At 34.5% G+C, this 20,936-nt stretch overlaps 1 protein-coding gene across 1 annotated transcript; it reads left to right on the plus strand.

The window, feature by feature from the left end:
- The first annotated feature begins 578 nt into the window (after nt 1–578).
- On the plus strand, nt 579–20,873 carry LOC100249504 (beta-galactosidase 8). The gene is made up of 19 exons (XM_059739921.1): nt 579–794; nt 896–991; nt 1,495–1,607; nt 1,997–2,063; nt 2,231–2,323; nt 4,428–4,571; nt 5,072–5,160; nt 5,273–5,378; nt 5,479–5,566; nt 6,662–6,780; nt 7,809–7,973; nt 14,034–14,233; nt 14,344–14,450; nt 14,892–15,001; nt 16,222–16,332; nt 17,320–17,430; nt 19,024–19,235; nt 19,763–20,090; nt 20,593–20,873. The coding sequence occupies exons 1-19, from the start codon at nt 633–635 to the stop codon at nt 20,701–20,703; spliced, it is 2,532 nt and encodes an 843-aa protein (XP_059595904.1). The 5' UTR covers nt 579–632; the 3' UTR covers nt 20,704–20,873.
- Nucleotides 20,874–20,936: the final 63 nt, after the last annotated feature.

The raw sequence follows: 20,936 nt of genomic DNA on the forward strand, positions 1-20,936 counted from the left end.
TTTCTTTTTTTGGTGGTTGAGAGGGACCCTTGAGATTACTAATCATGTCGTTTCTCCCGCCACGTGAAACACGCTCGGAGAAAATTGAACCTTCGGTGGTCCCTTTTTGTGGCAATTCGGGTCAGGACCCCTTTTTTAATGCGTAGCCCTTAATCTGTTATTTAATGCGAATCAGTTTTAAAGGTTTAGCCACATGGACGCAGCCAAATCAAGTGACCAGAGAGCTGGCCCATTTAGCTGCCATTGAAGCTGAATGACAGAATGAGCCTGGTCGAAATTTAATTGATAAATCGCATACTTTAAATTTAAATTTCAGACAGGACAGCGGGTGCGCCAAACAGGGAAAAGAGCCGGAGCCCTTCTGCTTCTGTGTTTGTCCTTTTCCTCCATCCTTCTCAAACACATCTCTCCGTTCCACAATCATTGCTCATATTCCAAGTCTTGCAAACATCCGTTCAACATCCTTTTTCCCTTTAAAAATTTCAAACAGATTCCACAGTTTCGTCCACAACACACAGACCAAACAAAACTACACGCCACACCTTCCTCACACCACTCACACTCTATCTGGTATTAAACTTTATCAATCCTTGCAACACTATTGCAATTTGGGAATTGGGTTTTTCCCCATTATGGGAAACAAAGACTTGGTACTACTGGTTTTGATTGCTGTCTGTGTTTTTGAAGGTTGTTATTGCAAAACGGTGACATATGACCACAGAGCATTGGTTATTGATGGAAAAAGGCGGGTTCTTCAGTCGGGTTCTATTCATTATCCTCGAAGCATGCCTGAAGTGAGTTCAATTTCATGTTCTTTTTGTGCTATTCACTGTAATGATGTACAATGCTGTACTGGGTGATAGTTTGGATTGTGGTTATTGTGGAGCAATTTCAGGTGTGGCCTGAGATTATTAGGAAGTCCAAGGAAGGAGGATTGGACGTGATCGAGACTTATGTTTTCTGGAACAATCACGAGCCGGTGAGGGGTGAGGTATTAAAAGAAGCCACTCTATCTTTGGATATAGAATTTATTGTTAGAAAGTTCTCTTAATTATTTTTATAATAATTATATACTCTTTATAGTTATTCATAATGCAGAATAATTCTCAAATGATGCACTTCATATTGTGTGTTGAAGGGTGCACATCTGGACATGGGAGTATCGAATTTTTAATTGGGGAGAAGAATATGTATATATATGTATGTATGTATGTATATGTATATGTATGTATATGTGTATATGCATATATGTGTGTGTGTGTATATATATATATATATATATATATGTATGTATGTATGTATGTATGTATGTATGTATGTATGTATATGTATATGTGTATGTAGTGTGTGTTTGTTGGGTGATTGCATTATTGACTATATATGTGTATAGGTGATTGCATTGTTGACTATGAATGTTATTGCATGTTTGCTAGTTTGGTAACTATTATTATTATTTTTGCTGTTGTTGATTTTTATTTATTTTTTATTTTGAAGTACTACTTCGAGGGCAGGTTTGACCTGGTGAGGTTTGTGAAGACGGTGCAAGAAGCTGGCCTTCTGGTCCATTTGAGAATTGGCCCATATGCATGCGCTGAATGGAACTATGGGTTTGTTTCCTTGTCATTTTCTCTTATTCCTGTGAAGCATATTTCACTTGTTTATCTCTTTCATGGTTTTGTAATTTTCCCTCTGGAATAGAATTTTACTTCTTATATTATCTGAAAATCTGAAATTCTATCTTCTCTTTTTTTTCTTCTTTTAAATACTATATAATCGACAGTAAGTGGTTGACCATTATACTGTGGACAACTCAACGCTTTAGTAATAAATTCTAAGTAGTACTCTATAGTCTATACCATGGCAACTGGCAGAAGATATCATGGAGACTATGTCCATGTAGAATTTGCTTTAAAGTTGCTGAGTTTTGAAAAAAATTTATCTCCAATTTAGCACAAATCTTAAATTCTTAATCATTTTCTTTAATCTTAAATAACAGGGGATTCCCTGTTTGGTTACACTTCATTCCTGGAATCCAGTTTCGAACGACAAATGACCTTTTCAAGGTACATTTTTATCTTGATGCTGGTTAGGATTTTTTTCAGTCCATTTTTTCTTTTCTTCCCCTGTTTATTATTATTATTACTCTTCTTTTTTTTAAAACAATTAATGTGCAGTTCTGCAGATTTTCTTTTATCATTTCCCATTTGATATTATATTATTGTTGGTGCAGAATGAAATGAAGCGTTTCCTTGCAAAAATTGTTAGCTTAATGAAGGAGGCAAATCTCTTTGCACCACAAGGAGGGCCAATCATTCTTGCGCAGGTGATCATTTCTTATCTTATTGGCATGCTTTGATATGGAAACTGAATTTGCCAATTTTGAGATATGGGTTTCTTTTTTGTTTCTTTGGAAGGGTTAATTAATGCTGACTTACTGTTTGTCCATGTTTAATGTTTGTCTTTTCCTGTAACTAGTAAATAGAACATTACGAGACAATGGACACTTGAAGAGGCACACAATAGGAGATGGTTAAAATAATAAGGAACATGAGAACAAATTTCAGTGATTGCAGCACTCTGTTTAAATCGCGTTGGACGATTCCTGAAAGCAAACTAATAAAGCCTTATAGAGCTTTAGGCGAAAGATAATTGTAGTTGATTAGTTATGGGCAGTAACTTCTAGTGTTTAAGGTTTGCATATCTTGATGTTTTTCTTGTCATTACATAGTTAAAGAAAATCTCATGTAGGGGTATCCTTCATGCTTTTCAATCAACTATATTTTACTTGGTGTTTTGAACTTCACAATGTATGAGATCTTGCCCACAATTCTGCTAAGCAGTCTGGATTAAATAATTTATTGTTTAAAAAAAGTGACTAACAAATGTTCTAGGTTAATATTTGATTTTTTTTTATTCACATTTTCAAATACCAGGCTAAAAATATACAGCTTCTAGTTTTTGTTGTACAATGGTGAATCTTGTCTTCAACGTGGTTTAATTTCAACTTGCATTGGTTTTTCCAGTTTTGAAATCAAGTTGGATGGCTTTAATCATTTAGGGCATTCTTTGTTTTGAATTATTGATCTTTTGAGAATTTTGGGTTTGTGGCATGTCTAGATGGAAGTTTCTATAAAAATTTCTCTTAATGGAAAATTGTGGATAAAATTAATAACTTTATTGATTTATGGATGGAATGAGTGTACAATTTCTAAAATTCTTATAATTCTTTTTTTAAGAAATGTCAACCAAGGGCTTGAAGAAGCTTGATCTTGAATATAAAAGCTTGGTAAAGATTTGATGTCGCATATTTGAGTTTGACTTAGCCTTGACTTGAGTCTTGGCTTGAGTTGGGTTTTGGTTTGACTTGAGTCTTGACGCGAATTAGGCCTTGACTTGAACAACATCAAACAAGACATGGAAGCCTTTTTTGAAGGCTTGAAGAAACTTTGAAGATTCAAAGACACTTTGAAGCCTCTTTGGAAGACATGAAGAAGCTTTGAATCTCTTTTCTATAAGCACCTCTCCAACTTCTGTCTGATGAATTGTCCTTGAGAGCTTGGGTCTTCCCTATTCATAAAAAAATTTGCAAGACTAAGTTTGGATAGCTTTCTAATTTTTTAAAATATTATTTCTTATTTAAATAATATTTAAGAAAATTTGGAAGATCATATTTGACTAGTCTTCAATAATTTCCAAATGATTCATCAATTGAAATTGAGAATTACCTAATTCACTATTTTTATTTATTCTGACAATTAAATTTTAATTGCTATAATCTATATTTCATATATTTAAATAGAAGACAAGTCTGCATGTGTGGAGCTTATGTGGCACAGGACATTATTTTCTTTGTAAAAAAATCTATAGCATGTAACAACTTTTAATTGATCAGAATTTAAATTAATTACAGATGTTTTACAATTTAATTGGTTTATAATTAACTTAATTTGAGTATATGGGAAATTATAGAAAGTCATACTTTGTCCTTCTACAGAAAGTTTCATTCCTACTAACCGAAGTTTGTAAATGTTGTCTTGTCCTATTGTTTGCTCCTTCACTTTTTGTTCCGGCTCACATATTAGCAGTAGTAAACACATTCATATCTATGCTATTATACAAATGGAATGTTTTTATTGGTGTAACCTCACATATATTTACCATGTATTTATCAGGAGTGATGTAGTAAATAACCAAAACCAAGATAGTGGATGCATTTCTTACAACAAAGTCTTGTCCTCTTCACCATAACTCTTTCTCTGCCTCTTTCTTTAAACCCTATAATTTGTAAGCTTACATATACATTACATGTCAACCTTCTTGCATAACGTTAAGGAAATCATTGCTAGGACATTCAACATCAAGGTCATATAATTTTTTATTTATGAGACTGATTTTCTTCCTGATCTATTTCATTTGTTGTATGATAGGTAGAGAATGAATATGGAAATGTTGAATGGGCCTATGGAGTTGGTGGAGAGTTATATGTCAAATGGGCTGCAGAAACTGCTGTTAGTCTTAATACTTCTGTTCCTTGGGTGATGTGCCAACAGGAAGATGCACCTGATCCAATTGTAAATCTTTTTATCACATCACTAAATCATTTCTGTTCTCTATATTTGAACATGAATGTTTATAGCATATTTCTGATACCAATTTGTGGTCACGTTTAAGTGTCTTTTAGATGAATTTCACATTGAATCTTAATTTGGTAATATGAAATGAGGTAGGCTTTTGATTGGGCAAGTCTGAACCTGAACCAACCCAGCCCATTCCCCAGTACTAGAAGCTACCTTCAAATGAAAACTTATTTTCCTGTTTGATAAAATTCTAACATTTCTGCTTGAGCATGGAAGGTCACAAGTTATCTATTTTCCCAACCTTAGACACTTGTTTTCTAGTACTCATACTCGCAAACAGTTTATCATTACTTAACAAGAGAGAATAGAACTCTTTTTTTATCTCAAGTCATAAAGCATCAAGATGTGCCATCTCTTACACTTTGGCTTTTGAGTTTTGATTTGAGAGGTTCTATTTTTCTTCTCTAATCAAGAGTTAAATGTTGGTAATGCAGATAAACACATGCAATGGGTTTTACTGTGATCAGTTCACCCCAAATTCTCCTTCCAAACCGAAGATGTGGACAGAGAACTACAGTGGATGGTAAGTATGTCTTTTGATTGTCCTAATTGTGTAATTCTGCAGAAATAATTGGGGGTTGAATTTTCAGATCTTCAAAGAAATATGAAGTGTAACATTTCATTTGATGTTACAGGTTCCTTGCATTTGGCAATGCAATTCCTTACCGCCCTGTTGAGGACCTTGCTTTTTCTGTTGCGAGATTTTTTGAAACAGGTGGCACTTTTCAAAACTATTATATGGTGAGTCATAAAGAGTTCTGTTTTCTTTATTCTAACTTAATTTGATCAACATGAATGTGCAAAATCATCACTATGATTTTGTGCTGATATCTCCTTACAGTATTTTGGTGGTACCAACTTTGAACGAACAGCTGGGGGTCCTTTGGTTGCAACTAGCTATGATTATGATGCCCCAATAGATGAATATGGTAAATTCCTAACATTTTGTAATCATACACTCTAGTCTTAGTCACTCATATTCGATTAGAATTCTATGCACCAAGAATATAATTTTATAATTTCAGTAGATTCTTCTTCAACCAGCATCTCATATCCAAGGAAGTATTTCAATTCCTGAGATCTTTAATCTTAAATTGCAGAGATAATAATTAGTTGTAGATAGGGCCTTGGTCTGCTATACTGTAGATCATCTGCCTGCAAATGTTGTTACTACGCAGAAAATTGTTTGTAGTGCTACAATGTGCCACTTGATGTTTCAATTGTGTATAAGTAGTTTCAGTTTAGCAAAAAATAGGAATGCTTCATAACTGTTTCAAAACCAAATGGAAATGATGATTTTAGATTTCTTTTTTGGGCAAATGTGGAGAAACATTAAAAAATTGTCCAGATGAAGAGATAAGCCCAGAAAATGAAATAATGCAAATTGAAATTTTACACTCACTCTCTCATGTAGGATAAAATTTGAAAATGGATAGATATGCTTGTATGTATTTACTGGTCCTATCAGATGTGGATGTGCTTGTATGTAAATATTTAAGAGATGATTATGTCCTAAAACCATGTTTTAAGTTATAAAATGTGTGATACCATTAGCAAAGCAAAAATTAAAATTCTTGTGTTATGACCCCATGAAATGCATCACCCACATGCACAGGCGTATATTTCCATATATACTGGCTCAATTCTGAGCAATGAAATGTTTCGAAACTATAGCAGATGAACCTTGCAATACAGTAGTTCAGCAGTCAGAAGATAGGATAAACTGGCTCAATTATTTGGGGCTTTGGATAATTGAGTCATATGCCATCAATTGAGCCATTGGGAGTATTGTCACGTCCACCAACCTAGTAGACTGCTGAGTCAGCTAGATATAGCAATGTTGTATTTGCTACTTGATTTCCCTATATGCTGCCTTATCAAAAGGTATAATTAATTAATTCATGGAAAAAGTCCAAGCCCTGGACCAATGAGATGCGAAGTTTAATTGATAAACAGCTTCACCTTCAAGATTGCCTTCCAAATTACCAGTATCATCTTCATTTATGAGATATATTTTCGTGCAGGTTTCATTAGGCAGCCAAAATGGGGCCACCTACGTGGCTTACACAAGGCAATAAAACAGTGTGAAGAATTCTTGATCAGCTCAGATCCAACTTACCTGAAACTTGGCAAAAATTTAGAGGTATACCTTCCTTGCAGTGCCTTGTCAATCTTCTAGTGAAGCATCTACTAGATCTAGTTATGATTAATGATGAACAAGATCAGTAATTTTTCTTCCTGCTCTAAATCTAAGATGTTGATTGGATTTCTGAGCTAAGATACATTTTACTAATGGAAAAAAGCAGTTTTTACACGATGAATGGGAAAAATGTAGCAAGAAATTAAGTTATTCTGAGATCTTGAGCTTGGTTAATGTTAAAACACAAGAAGAAATTCTTCTACCATACACCTTTTCCCCAAAATTTCCCCCAATTCAGATCCCGGTGATATTGTTCCTTTCTTTACCTTTCATTGTTATGGGGAAATTCTAATCACTTCTTGAGACCAATGATTTGATTTTGTTGGCAGTCCACATTATTCCAGTCATCTATAAATGTGTGTACTTGTGCTGAATGGCTAGTTGGGAAAGGCTACTGAATGCATGAAGTGCTATTTCGCCTCAATAACATTCCTATGTTTCCTTGGGCATCTGATTTTGATTAGTTTATCATTTCTTGTTCCTAGTTTCCTAATACCATATGATTGGGCTAAAACCATGGATTACCAATATCACAGAATTAAGTTATTAGCATTCAGTGCAGAGGTTTTTTGTTATTCATGGTTATACTAAGGGAAATTAAATTTCTGATTTTGTTCAAGTTTGAAATAGAATCTTGTAGCTAAGCCTTCTCAGTGTATTAAGTGCCACAATGACATTTGTGTATTTCTTTGTGCATCTGACTTTGATTGGTTTACGTTTCTTTCTGCCTAGCCAACAATAATTTCACTTTCGTATGGCTATATGCCAATATTTTAGTGCATTTCCTTTTTGAGCTACGGGATGGGAACATTTTTTTTTCTCAAAATCATCTGTAATGACCCCATTTTATTTTAATTTTTTGTTTTTTTTTTTTAACTAATAAAACTTATAGTATGACTTCAAAATCTATTATTGGCCGATCTTGCTCCTAGTTTAGTGTTTGTTTTGACATATTCACATTTTTTCATCAGGCACACATCTATTATAGAACGTCCAATGAGTGTGCAGCCTTTCTTGCTAATTTTGACAGCAGTTTGGATGCAAATGTCACATTTAATGGAAATTCTTACTTCCTTCCTGCTTGGTCTGTGAGCATTCTTCCAGATTGTAAGAATGTCATCTTTAACACTGCAAAGGTACAACACTGACTACATTTTGATATACATATAAGTGATTTTGTGGCACAATGGCCATTCAGCTCATTTTATGAATTTGATTTCCCTGTGTGACTTGTGCTGGTAATAATATTTTTATCTGCCTATCAAATTATTCCTTGTGGTGACTTTAAATTATAGTATAATTAGGGAATAAATTCTTGTATACAAAATTTTATAAAGCACTGTTCTCTTCTAAATTTCCTGTAAAAGTTTATCTTCTTATTGATGTAGAAGATCTCAGTTCATTGTCTCTACTGACTGAATTTGTCGATTATGTAAACCAGTCCTAATTAGTTCTGTATTCTGATTACTAGTTATGGTCAAAATAAGTTGACTCTGGATCAGAAAACAGAATGGAGAAACTGCATTATCCTGGTCTGAAAGCATCTAATCTTATTGTGAACTGGATGCATACTAGGAGGGAATTATGACTGCCAACAAACTGTTTATTTTAATTCAATTATTTATTATTTCATTCCATAATCCTTTTTAGTAAGTGCTAAATTACAGAGTGGGGACAAAAGATATTTTTCTGTACATTCTGAATGAAATTAAAAGGGTATTCATAAGCCTATAACAATAGAAGAAATGAAATAAATAAAAAAATATTCCCAAAATGTCTTCTACAGTCTTTCCTTGAATCTTTTCAATGATTTTTCCTATAATTTCTCCTATAATCTTGACACTTCCCCTTAAGTGGGAGAGTGCATATTAAAAATTCCCAGCTTTTCAGAAATAGAGTTAAGGGGTTTAGTGAATGTGTCCACCAGTTGACTCTTTGATGATACAAATAGAGTAATGATTTCTTTTAATTCCACCTTTGAGTGAATGGAGTAACAATCTACCTCGATGTGTTTTGTCCTTTCATGAAAAACAGAATTGTTAGTAATATAAATGGCTGCTTGATTGTCACAATAGAGAGGAATTGAATCTAATACTGACATACCAATTTCTTGCAAAAAGGCTTTCAACCAAGTCAACTCACATACTTTATTTTCCATTGCCCTATGATCTACCTCTGCACTGGAATGAGCCACAATGGATTGTTTCTTGCTTCTCCAAGTTATGAGGTTACCTCTAAGAACAATGCAATAATCAGTTATTGATTTTCTATCATGGGGAGATTCTGCCCAAAGTCATTGTATGCTGCAATGTGAAGATGTTTTGAGGATTGATAGAGAAGACCACGATTAGGAGTTCCCTGGAGATATTTCAAAATTTGTCTGGCTGCTTTCAAGTGAGAAACCCATGGAGTGGTCATAAATTACTTGACTATGCTGATTACACAAGAGATATCTGGCCAAATAATGGTTAAATAAATCAACTTTCTTACTACTCACCTATACAATCTATGATCGTCCACTAATTCACCATCACTCAACTTTCAATTTATTTCCATATGCATAGTAATAGGTTTTGCACCAAGATAACTTGTATCTCTTGAGAATGTATATCTGTTGAGACTGGTAAATGCCTTTTTTTGCTCTTGTAACTTTACTACCCAGAAAATAGCAAAGCTTACTGAGATCTTTAGTGTGAAAACTGGTACTAAGGTCTAAGGTGATGAATCAAAGTCTTAATCACCTTCTGGTCACTCCCAGTAATAATAATATTATCTAATTATACAATGAGGATTGCAATGCTATTTGAAAAACATTGAATGATCAACTTGATTTCTGGTCATGTCATGTGATACCATTTCTTTGCTGAACTTTTCAAACCATGCACAAAGAGATTGTTTGAGTCCATAAATAGACTTCTTGAGTTGGCAAACATACTCCCTATTGGACTCAAACCTTGATGGCTGAACCATAAACATTGTTTCATTCAAATTGCCATGAAGAAAGACATTTTTATATCGAGTTGGTGAAGAGGACATTTTAGATTTACTGCCATAGATTTAATAAGTTGTACAAAATTCAGTTTGGTCGCAACAGAAAAGGTCTTAGTATAGTCAAGGTCGTATGTCTGAGTGAATCCTGTGGTCACTAATGAGCCTTCAATCTATCAACTGTACCATCAGTGTTATGCTTTATGGTAAAGACTCTAAGACAACCAACAACTAGAGCATCTTAGGCTTTTAGGAACAAGATCCCAGGTAGGATTGCACTCTAAAGCATGTATTTGCTCTTCCATGCTCCCCTCCAACGGAGATGAGAAAGAGCTTCATGGTAAGACCTAGAAAGAGTAATAGAGGAAAGAGATGGAGAGAAGGCTTTGTAGGAGGGGGACAAGTGATTATAAGAAACAAAATTAGAAATAGGATGTTAAAAAAAAAGTACAACTGCATGTGCATTTGTGGATAACAATAAGGAGATCAAAAGCAGGATTTGAAGACATTAGGGGATTGGCGGAGGTGATAAAGAGCACTTTATTGCGTCTAGAGGAGGATGTTGCTATTATTTCCGACCACAAAACTTCTTATGAGAAAGAATATTGAGAACTGGTGTAAAACGATCTGGTTTTGGAATAAGAAGCTTAGACAATTCGCTTCTTACCTTAGAATAGCAAGGTACATCCTCAAAGAAGGTTAGATAAGCATGAACAAAGTGTTTTTGCAAAGTAGAACTTCAGCATCGATATCTTTTTTTTTTTTAAATTCAAGAATAATCAAGAAACGTGCATTTGTTGGGTCGAGGGTTAAATTTATCACGATTTAGGCTTAGATTGTGTAACACTCCCAAAAACTTTTGTGGGAAGGGGGAAAGGTTCTTAGTCATGAAATGACATATGAAAAGGGAACTTATCATTCAGAACTTGAGAAGGCATTCTATTTAGTGGAAAAGCTGTTGTAAGAACATCTCCACACAAGAATTTTAGCATATTCATTTGAAGCATTAAGGTGTGAGCAATGATAAGAATAGGACCATTCTTTCTTGCAGCAATTTCATTTTGTTAAGATGTATCAACACATGATGTTTGGGGAATAATACCCTTTGACTTCAAGAAGTGCTGAAAGTGAGAATGTTTATATTCAAGGGCATTGTTAGTTCTAAGAATTTTTAATTTATTGTTGAATTGATTGGTATATTTAGCATACAAAGATTGAACAAAATTAATTACTTGAGTTCTATCCTTGAGAACATGCAACCATTTCAATGAAGTCATATGAAAAAAATAAACTATAAATGAAATGAAATAATGACAACCCAACAAGCTAATAGATCGAGCTTGACCCCAAATATCAGAGCTGACTAACTAAAAAAGATGCAAACATTGCTTCTTTGAGCGAAGTTTAAAAGTAGCTCTGTGATGTTTACTGATCTCACAAGTCTCACTATTAAAGTAAAGGAAGGTAAAGTAGGGAGTTAATCGATGGAGATAGGCAGAGGAAGACCGAGACAATAGTGTCACTGGTATGGAGAACTGAGGACTTGTGCGGTAGTTGGAAATAGTAGAATGCATCCTTTTTAAATCCCCTACCAAATGTCCTCTTTATGTTTAGATCCTGAAAGATACAATGTAAAGGATAAAATCTAACTAAAAAGTTTAAGTGAGAAATCAGTTTACGAAGGTATAATAAGTTGAAAGTGAAGTTAGGGATATATAAAACAGACGAAAGTGTAAAAGCAAATATATTAATTGTTCCAATCCCATGAATAGGAGATTTAGAACTGTTCACAATAGTTACAAAGGATGGAGATGGAGGATAAGAAAGATTGGAAAGAAGTAAGAAATTACTTGTCATATGATTAGATGCACCATAATTGATAATCCAAGGAGCAGTGGTTGAGGAATGTAGACAAGTATTACTTGAATTATGTATAGTGGCAATGAAGATAGATGGAAGAGTAGAATGCTTGACAAGAGAATCATATTCTTATTTTAAAAGTGTAACCTGCTCCTCAACAGTAGTGGCAGGTATCTCCCTCTTAATGGTATTCTGATTAGTCCATGTAGGTATACCATGAAGCTTCTAATGGAAGTCAACAATATGGTTGTTTTGACCATAATGAGTATATCGTTTGGTGCAATGGCCTTCTCAGCCATTGTGGGTTGTGTGACCTCTACTCCACCATGACCTCCACATGTAGGAATGGGGTGACTAACAGAAGCAGCAAGGGCTGATGTATCAGATTTTTCAAGGTTAGGTGGATTTGGGATTGCTCACTGAACACGAGCAAATGCTTCTCTAGCAGTGGACACTTTATGATTGGAAAGAATATATGAGAGTACATGTTCAAGCTCCAGTCAAAGACCAATCTCTAAATCTGAAATCAACAGAATGGACATTTAACTCTTCTTCCATGCCCTTTAATTTTGAGTAATATTGTTGAACTGATCTATTTCCTTATTGGCAAGAGAAGAGATTTTGATAGAGTTCATAAATACTAGATACACTTTTGGCATAAGAATATATCTTGAATGTATTCCAAATATCACTAGCAAAATTGAGATAGGAGACACTATTATATACCTCCAATTCCATACTATTGTGAAGCCAAGCCATGACTTTGTGCATTTGCTTCTTCCCAAGTATCAACTAACTTTGCATCAGTAGTTTTTGGTGACTGAATATTAGAAATTTTACTACCTGCCTTCACCAAAACCTCTATTGCTTGAGACCATGGAAGATACTTAGCCCATTTGATTTGATTCTAGTCATAAAGCTGTAAAAAGGTGAGTTTTTGGTTGGCACATTCTCACCCATGATGTATGAAAAAGAAATCAAGTTCCCAGATTTGAGTGGTACTTTGAAAAAGAAAAGGCTGCAGGGTAAGAATACTTTGAAATGAAAGTGGACAGTCAGGTATCAAGGAGATATTATAGCTTTAGGACAACCATGCTCCAATACCATGTTGAAAAGAATAAATTCATCTCTCTTTTTTTTAACATATTCTGAATGAAGTTATATTTATAGGCCTACAATAGTAAAATAAAAAGAAATAAATGAAATTTTTTTCCAAAATTTCTCCTACAATCTTTCCTTGAATCTCTCCAATAATCTTTCCTATAATTTTCCTTTGATCTCTCCCATAATCTCATTTGTGTTTCTTATGCACTCTACTCTTCCACAAGGGGATTGGAGCCGAAATTGTTCTCTTATCACAATTGTTATGATATATATGATCAATGTGCATGCAAACATCTTTGAGCAATGAATCCCATTTGAATGATTCGCTGATCTGGTATATCATGCCATGTATGAACCCCTCTTTCCATAGAGGAGAGTAAAAGAAAAAGAAAGGATTCCTACATTCTCCTCCTTGCTTCCCTACTTAAGAATCCAATGGTCACCCCTTGGATGTTGTTGTGACGCTTTAGTTATGAAAGTTGTCAGGGTCCAGGTTTATAGATGGATTCAGTAAGTGAAGTCCCTCAAACTCAATCAATATTTGAGTGCTAAAGAAGTATACTTTCGATCATGTATCTTGAAAAGTGAGTGAGTGAGTTGAGGTTAGAGATATTGATGGCACATTATGGTTTTGACCTAAGTATGTCCTATAATTTCTGAACTGGCTATGTCCTCTACCTTATACCTATGGAATGGAATTTAATTCATTTAGTGACTAAATAACCATTCATGTCTTACCAGATTTAGAAATTATTGAGATGGTGTTTGGATGCACTTCTTTTTTCTTGTTTTTAAAAATAAAAATTCCTATATAAAATGTAGGAACTGTTACACAAGAAGCATGGACATATATTCTTCAAAACACTTTTCAAAATTTTAAAAATAAATGCAATGAAATTTTTTTACTCACCCAAATTTTAAAATTTATGAGAAGTATTTTTTAAGAACATAAAATAAGTCTTCACTTTTTGTTTCAAAGTTCCTATATCTTTTGGCGAACCTCTGTTTTTTAAAACAAAAAACAGAAAGTGTATTCAAACAACAAGTTAATTTACTACTTTATTAAAGTTACTTGAATTATTCCTTTTCAATTTGTTGTCACTCTAAATGTATATCTCTATTAGTTAGTTTTTTATGTTACTAATTTACTATAAAGGGTGTGCAACTATGCATGTGTAGTACATAAATTTTTGGGCTGTTGTTCTATTGAAATTTATTCCTTGCACCTTTGGTCATGATCGAAGGTTGTTTCACAAAGAAACCTTCATGGAGTTTCATTTTCTGGGACAACCAGTGTGAATGAGTTCTCACTATCTTCATCAGCATGGAGTTGGTATAAAGAAGAAGTGGGTGTTTCGAGTAACCACTCATTCATAAAACCCGGTTTATTAGAGCAGATAAACACAACAAAAGATAACAGTGATTATCTATGGTACACAACAAGGTGATTAAATTAATATAAGTTCTTTTAGGTGTTCTATTGACCATTAGCAGATCTTATTTTATTTTTTCTTTTCTCTTCATTATTTTGAATGTGCTTCATCATGTTGGCAGCATTAATGTGAAAGAGAGCATTGTGCCTGGTCAAGAGAAAGAAGCTTTTTTGCATATCGGAAGCCTGGGACATGCTGCACTTGTTTTTGTAAACAAAAGGCTTGTAGGTGTGTTCCCTAACAATTACAAAAGGAGGTTTTCCTCCTTTAGTCTCTCCCTTTTTGGCATTCCTAGCAGGGCTACTTTTCACTGATAAACCATGTTATCAGCTTTCTTAGAGTTTTTAGGAGGTTCTAATTTTAGATCTGAGCTTTTGAACTTGATTTTATCTCAAACAGCGGCATCCTTGCATCTCAGTTCATACTAATTAGCTTGGGGGTTCTGTGGTAGGTCCCTCCAAAAAAAAGGGCATATAAATTTCTTTGTTTTAGTCAGTGTAGGTAAGAATTATATCATAAATATTTTAATTGGTTGTCATAATAATCATGGCTGCTATCCTATGAAACCCTTTTTGTTTAATTAATTCATAAGAAACCTCTTTTTCACTGTGCTTTTGTCTATCTGTGTTTTTACAAATACTAAGGTGTGTCTTGTGGGACTTATTACAGGATTTGGATTTGGTAATCATGAGGATGCAAGCTTCAATCTCAGTGAGAAAATTAGTCTTAACCAAGGAGATAATACACTAGATATTTTGAGTATGATGATTGGTTTACAGGTAAGCAAAATTCTTTTACTTCACATGGTATCTTAATTCATAATACACACAGGTAGACAATATTCCTTTGCTTCATAATGGTATTTATATAGATAAGAAATATTCACGATACAGCATAGTTGGGTGTTATCCAAAGCACTTTGGCAAAAACAGGTCTTGTAGTTTGCCAACTTCCTCTTAGTGAACTCTCATCCTAATAACATTAGGAATTGTGTTTTCTTTCTAAGCCACTGAGTGCATATTTAAGTTGTTGCTTGCTTGCTGCACATGATCTGGTTCAATGGTTAGGAACTGGGATGTTACTATGCATCATGACATACAGTTTGTAGGGAGTGTGTCGTAGTGCATGCGCCCTAGAGCAAGAGTGCCACTTATCTTTTTTGGCAAGAACAAAATTGATGGGTATGAACCATGAAAGGGCATGGAGGAGGGTTGTGAAAGAGCATATGAGCTCTTTCTCCCTGAGCTGTAGGGATTGGAGCATTCCTTGAGACTGCTGAAAAAGACAAAAGGAATCCTGGATTTCAACAGATGCTCTGATCTAATATCAGAGATGGAGGTTATGATTGAAAATTTGTAAATTCACACTCTTGGCTTTAAGAACAGCAACCTGATGGCTATAAACATCAACACAAGCTTTGTAACTATGACTAGTTACCTGCACGGTTGATGATAAATGATTCCCTTGTGGTGCAGTATTAACATTACATTAGAAAGTGATATTAAGAAGAAGGAAACATGTTGATATTAAATAAGCATATATACTGAAACAGTTTTATTATATGATCTAAGATACAATACCATTTTTTTTCTTTATTTCTGATAATTTTTAATTATAAAATGGAAAAGAACCTGGAATCTCCCCATTCCCATCCTGACCTCCTGTCACCTATGCCAGGGACAGAGGCGAGATTTATCTCATGCCATTTAAAAAGAAAAGGAAACCACTCCCTTCTTTTTTTGGCATAAATGTTAGCTGAAATTTTCCAGCATCTTTTCTTTATAAACATTCAAGTAAGATCTTATTTTTTATGGCTAATCTGAAAATTTTCTTGTCTGAAAAACAATGAATGTAAATATGCTGTACTTGTTTAAACTGCATTACCAGAACATTTAGAAACAATATTTCAATATGTTGTCAAGAAATTCATCAAGGACTCTTGTTTACTTCAATGATGAGGTTACTGAATCTTTCCCTGTGTTTTATGTATACTCTCCAGAACTATGGGCCATGGTTCGATATTGCAGGAGCAGGAATTTATTCTGTCATTCTTGCTGACTTAAAAAAAACTAGCAAGGATGATCTTTCTTCTGGACAGTGGACTTATCAGGTTCTGATCTTATACTTCAATCAAATAATCTTGCTATCAGATATATTACATAAATCCAAACAGTAAAGCTAAATCACATCTTTCTTCATTATGGCAAAGTTGATCCAGATTTATTTGGCTGTTTAAATTCCTTCATATAATTACCTTAATTGATAATGTTTTTTTTTGTATTAAATGACTGATTATGTGGAAGCAGTGAGATTTCTCTTTGTTCAAGCAAAAGAATAATGGATATTACTCTTTTATGATGAAAGGTTAACTAATCTGGAGATGGTTCTTGATCTCATAGTGATCCATTGGTTGCCTAAAAGTTGAACCGTTACTAGAATACAGGCAGATTCGATCACACCCATTATGGCTTGTTGCAGTTTTTGATGTTACATAACTAAATTCTGATAATGCAGAAACAAATAGGAAAGTAGCATTTTTCTGAAGAAAAAAGGAGTAGATGTACTGGTAGTATGGTACTTGCATTGGTAAATGAGAGGACCAAAGATGTATTACTAAGAAAATAGGTTAGTAATGAGGCAAAAAATATTTCTCAATGTTGATAAGAAGATTAAATTCATGCTGTTGTAAAGATGCTGTGTCTTGAAAATTACGATTTTTTATTCCAAGAACCCCACATATAGCTCTTAAAGGTAGCTTATGATGAGTTTCTGAGCTGGCATAAATGAATTTCCCCAATCCAGCATTGGTTGGACCAATCTCTCTCTAAGTTAAACACCAGTTTCATTTTTCCTCATTAGATAGGTCATGGGTTCAATCCTCATAAACTAAGTTTGAGAACAGGCTGTAGTTTCCCTAATTTGCCTTTTATTGCTTGTGGGCCTTCCAAAAGACAAGTGTGCCAGGCAGACAGATATTGGCCAATAAAATAGTGGGATTATATCTTATCTTTGCCAAGTTCAGCATTAGTATATTTCCATTTTTGTATCTTGAACTACCAGTATGTATTACTTCTTGACATGTTACCCTATTTTTCAGGTGGGAGTTGAAGGGGAGTACATTGGACTTGATAAAATAAGTCTTGCAAATAGTTCACTATGGATTCAGGGAAATCGTTTACCGGTTAATCGGAGTTTGATATGGTACAAGGTAAGTGGATGTAGGTAATTCATTCTTCGGAAACTTGAATCAGAATCCAATAAAAGCATTTAGTTTCTTATTGGATGCATGTTCCATCAAGTTAAATTATTTATTCTGTGTACAATAAAATTTTGTCCTAAAGGATCACAAATCTTTTCTGTGGCTCACTCAGCTTACACCTAGCACAGATGACCTGTAACACCAGAATGCACCCTTGTCTCTGTTACACATGCCAGTTCAAATTGAAGGGGCTAAAACCCTGAAAATTCCACTTTCATGTTACCTTGAAATATATGGTTGGATCTACCAAATTTTTTTTCCTTTTTCTCTTTTCAGAAGATGGAGTGTTCTTGACATGTAGATGTTGAAAATTCGGTGCAAGTATATGCTTGAAATCTTTAAGGGAATTTAGTGGACATAACTTTTGTGATAGATGACTATATGAAGTGTAAATGATAGTTAAGAATGAGATTGACCCTTGTACTTTTCTCCTTGTTTGTTTTATGTAATTTTCTTTCATTGTCAAAGCATAAGGTTATTGAATCCTGATTTATGGTCTTCAATTTTGTCTCTTTATTAGGCATTAATATATCCATCAAAACCAAACTATATTCTTGAGTTATAAAATTTGAAGTGGATGTGGAAGCACCTAATCTCATTTTTGACATGTTCTTGTACCCTTCAACTTTCTCCTAATCTGAGTGAACTAATAGTGAATTATATAGATAAACTAATGGAAAAATGTGGCTAAAGTCAATCAAGTTCCTTGCAGCCTAGCAGGTAGCCCACTCCGGTAAACCCTTGAGGTAGCAAGAACTGCTCCAATCCAAAAGTCTTATCTAGAATCAGGACCTATCATTGCATTGAAATAAATATGCCCCCACACATGCGCATATCTGAAGCATTATTTGTCTGCTTCATTCTTGCTTGTAGGCTTCAAGTTGAAATATCCTACTCTAACCAATTGCTTTTAATAAGAACAGAAGCAATCAAGGCAGCTTTTGTGTACCCTTTCCTGCTATAATATTGCTTGTGTTGTTATATCATAGAAAACTAGAGTGCAGACTGCAAGCTCCCTGGAATTTCATGTTTGGGTTGAAAAGTTGATAAGTAACAAGGATTAACATCACAAAGTTGTGCAATTGAATGTTAGATCAATGATCATAGTCGATAAGTCATAATACTTAACAATGCCTCTACTCGGAGAGTAAGACTAGAAAATTGAATATTGCATTTTACCAAGTGAAAAAAAAAATGCAGTTCTTACTCTACTATTCAAAGTAGACTCATGCTTATTTTCAAATTGATAACTTCTCTTGGGAAGTAGGTTCAGTAAATTTATGAACTGCATAATAGAACAAAGTTGGTCTTGGTATGCAAATTGATAACTTTGCATGTTTAACATCTCCCTTCATTTTCCTGAGGTAGGACTGATTTTATACTTTCATTCCATCTGTTATATGGTAAAGTGCATGAGGCTAATCTTATGAAGCACGAGACCACGATCAATATGCTTTGTAGACCAGGGCTTCTTGATTCCTTTGGTTCATTGTGGAGTGGTTGCTTTAACCAACCATGTGGGTTTGATGTTCTTGTCCTCAGGCTACATTCCTTGCTCCTGAAGGGAAGGGTCCCTTATCTTTAGATCTTGCTAGCATGGGAAAGGGTCAAGCATGGGTAAATGGACAGAGCATAGGGCGGTATTGGCCTGCCTATCTGGCACCATCAACTGGTTGCACCACAAACTGCGATTACAGAGGAGCCTATGATGCATCTAAATGCTTGAGGAACTGTGGTCAACCTGCACAAACCTTGTAAGAGTGATATGTGTTGTTAGTCTCCCCAATGATGCATAACGTATTAATCTTCATTACTTCTGTAAGGTTATATTACTGATTTAAAAAAAAAAAAAAAAACGTGGTGAAATTTTTTTGTTTCCTATACCATTTAATAATATACATCAAGTCAATGACATTCACTCCATTTTGGTTCCTGACTTGAGATTACAGATTCCTTTTTGAAATGATGAAAGTTCACTGATTTATTTCTCTAATTCCTAAACTCAGCCTTACTTTTGCCAAGTCAAAATAGACTCACTTCAAAAGCTATGAGCTACAAGATGGAATTTATTCATTTCTTTGTGGTATATAAGTACGTTTTGTGTTTTCCAATTTGTTTCATAATTTGAAATGAGCACAATAAGAAAAAACCATTATGACAACTTAGTTAATCAGTTATCTTCTTACTTCTAATTCGTTACCATAATTATTAATGTCTTTTTTTTTTTTTTTTCCCATGTATATATTTTCCAACTAAACATGAAGAGATGAATCATGTCTAGGTATCATATCCCCCGCACTTGGGTACATTCTGGCAAGAATTTACTGGTTCTTCATGAAGAACTTGGTGGGGACCCTTCAAAGATTTCTTTGTTGACACGAACTGGCCAAGAGGTGTGTGCACACGTGTCAGAAGCTGATCCTCCACCTGCAGATTCTTGGCAACCAAACTTGGAGTTCATGTCTCAAAGCTCTCAAGTTCGATTGACCTGTGAACAAGGATGGCATATTAGTATGATTAATTTTGCAAGCTTTGGAACTCCAAGAGGGCATTGTGGCACATTCAATCCAGGGAATTGTCATGCCAATGTATTGTCAGTTGTTCAACAGGTAAGAAAGACCTTTCTTGCTCATATTCAATTTGAAACTAGCAACTTACATTCTGGTCTTTCCTGCATTTGCATAAAAATTATTATATGAAATTTTTATACTTTACTCGAGAAGATCCTCAACTTTATCTCTCATGAGTCAAGGTTTTTGAAGGCAGTATGGCCTTCCACGCTTCCCGTCATAACCTACCAATAAAGCATGCAACAACCAATCAGGAGCATGATGAGTAGAGAACCATACCTGCTTGTATGGTTCTGTTTGTCCTACAATTTTATCATTGCCTTCTTTTATTAGTATAGTTTTCATTTCCAGTTTCTTGTTTCTTGGATATCAAGATTCACATGGCTTAATTTTCCTTAACATCCTAGGAGCCAGAATTAATTTCTTTATTTTCTTTAAGTATTTCATGGGAGTACAATTAGGCACATTCCCTCTTATTTTTTTTCACTCTGTTCATAGTATGATTTCCAAGGGATTCCTAACTGTTTGGATGGAACTACAGGCCTGCATTGGCCAGGAGGGATGTGCAATCCCTGTCTCAACAGCTAGGCTTGGAGACCCTTGCCCTGGAGTGCTAAAAAGCTTGGCAATTGAAGCTCTTTGCAGTTACTGAAATTCCTATCCTGGCTTGCTCAAATGGAGGAAACGAGTATTGTGGTTTTGTTAAGAATGTTGAATTAGTAAATAAAGTATTTTCTCATGCAGTTCTACTTCTACCTCTACCTTGCCATTTTGTATATTTATTCAAACTTCAAATGAGCAATATATGTTTTTTTAATTTTTTTTTTAAATTTTTAAATCAAGCCATTTAATGGAAACCTCTTCATGGACAAATTCAGTGAAGAG

The sequence above is a fragment of the Vitis vinifera genome, chromosome 10, assembly GCF_030704535.1.
Source record: "Vitis vinifera cultivar Pinot Noir 40024 chromosome 10, ASM3070453v1".
Taxonomy (NCBI): domain Eukaryota; kingdom Viridiplantae; phylum Streptophyta; class Magnoliopsida; order Vitales; family Vitaceae; genus Vitis; species Vitis vinifera.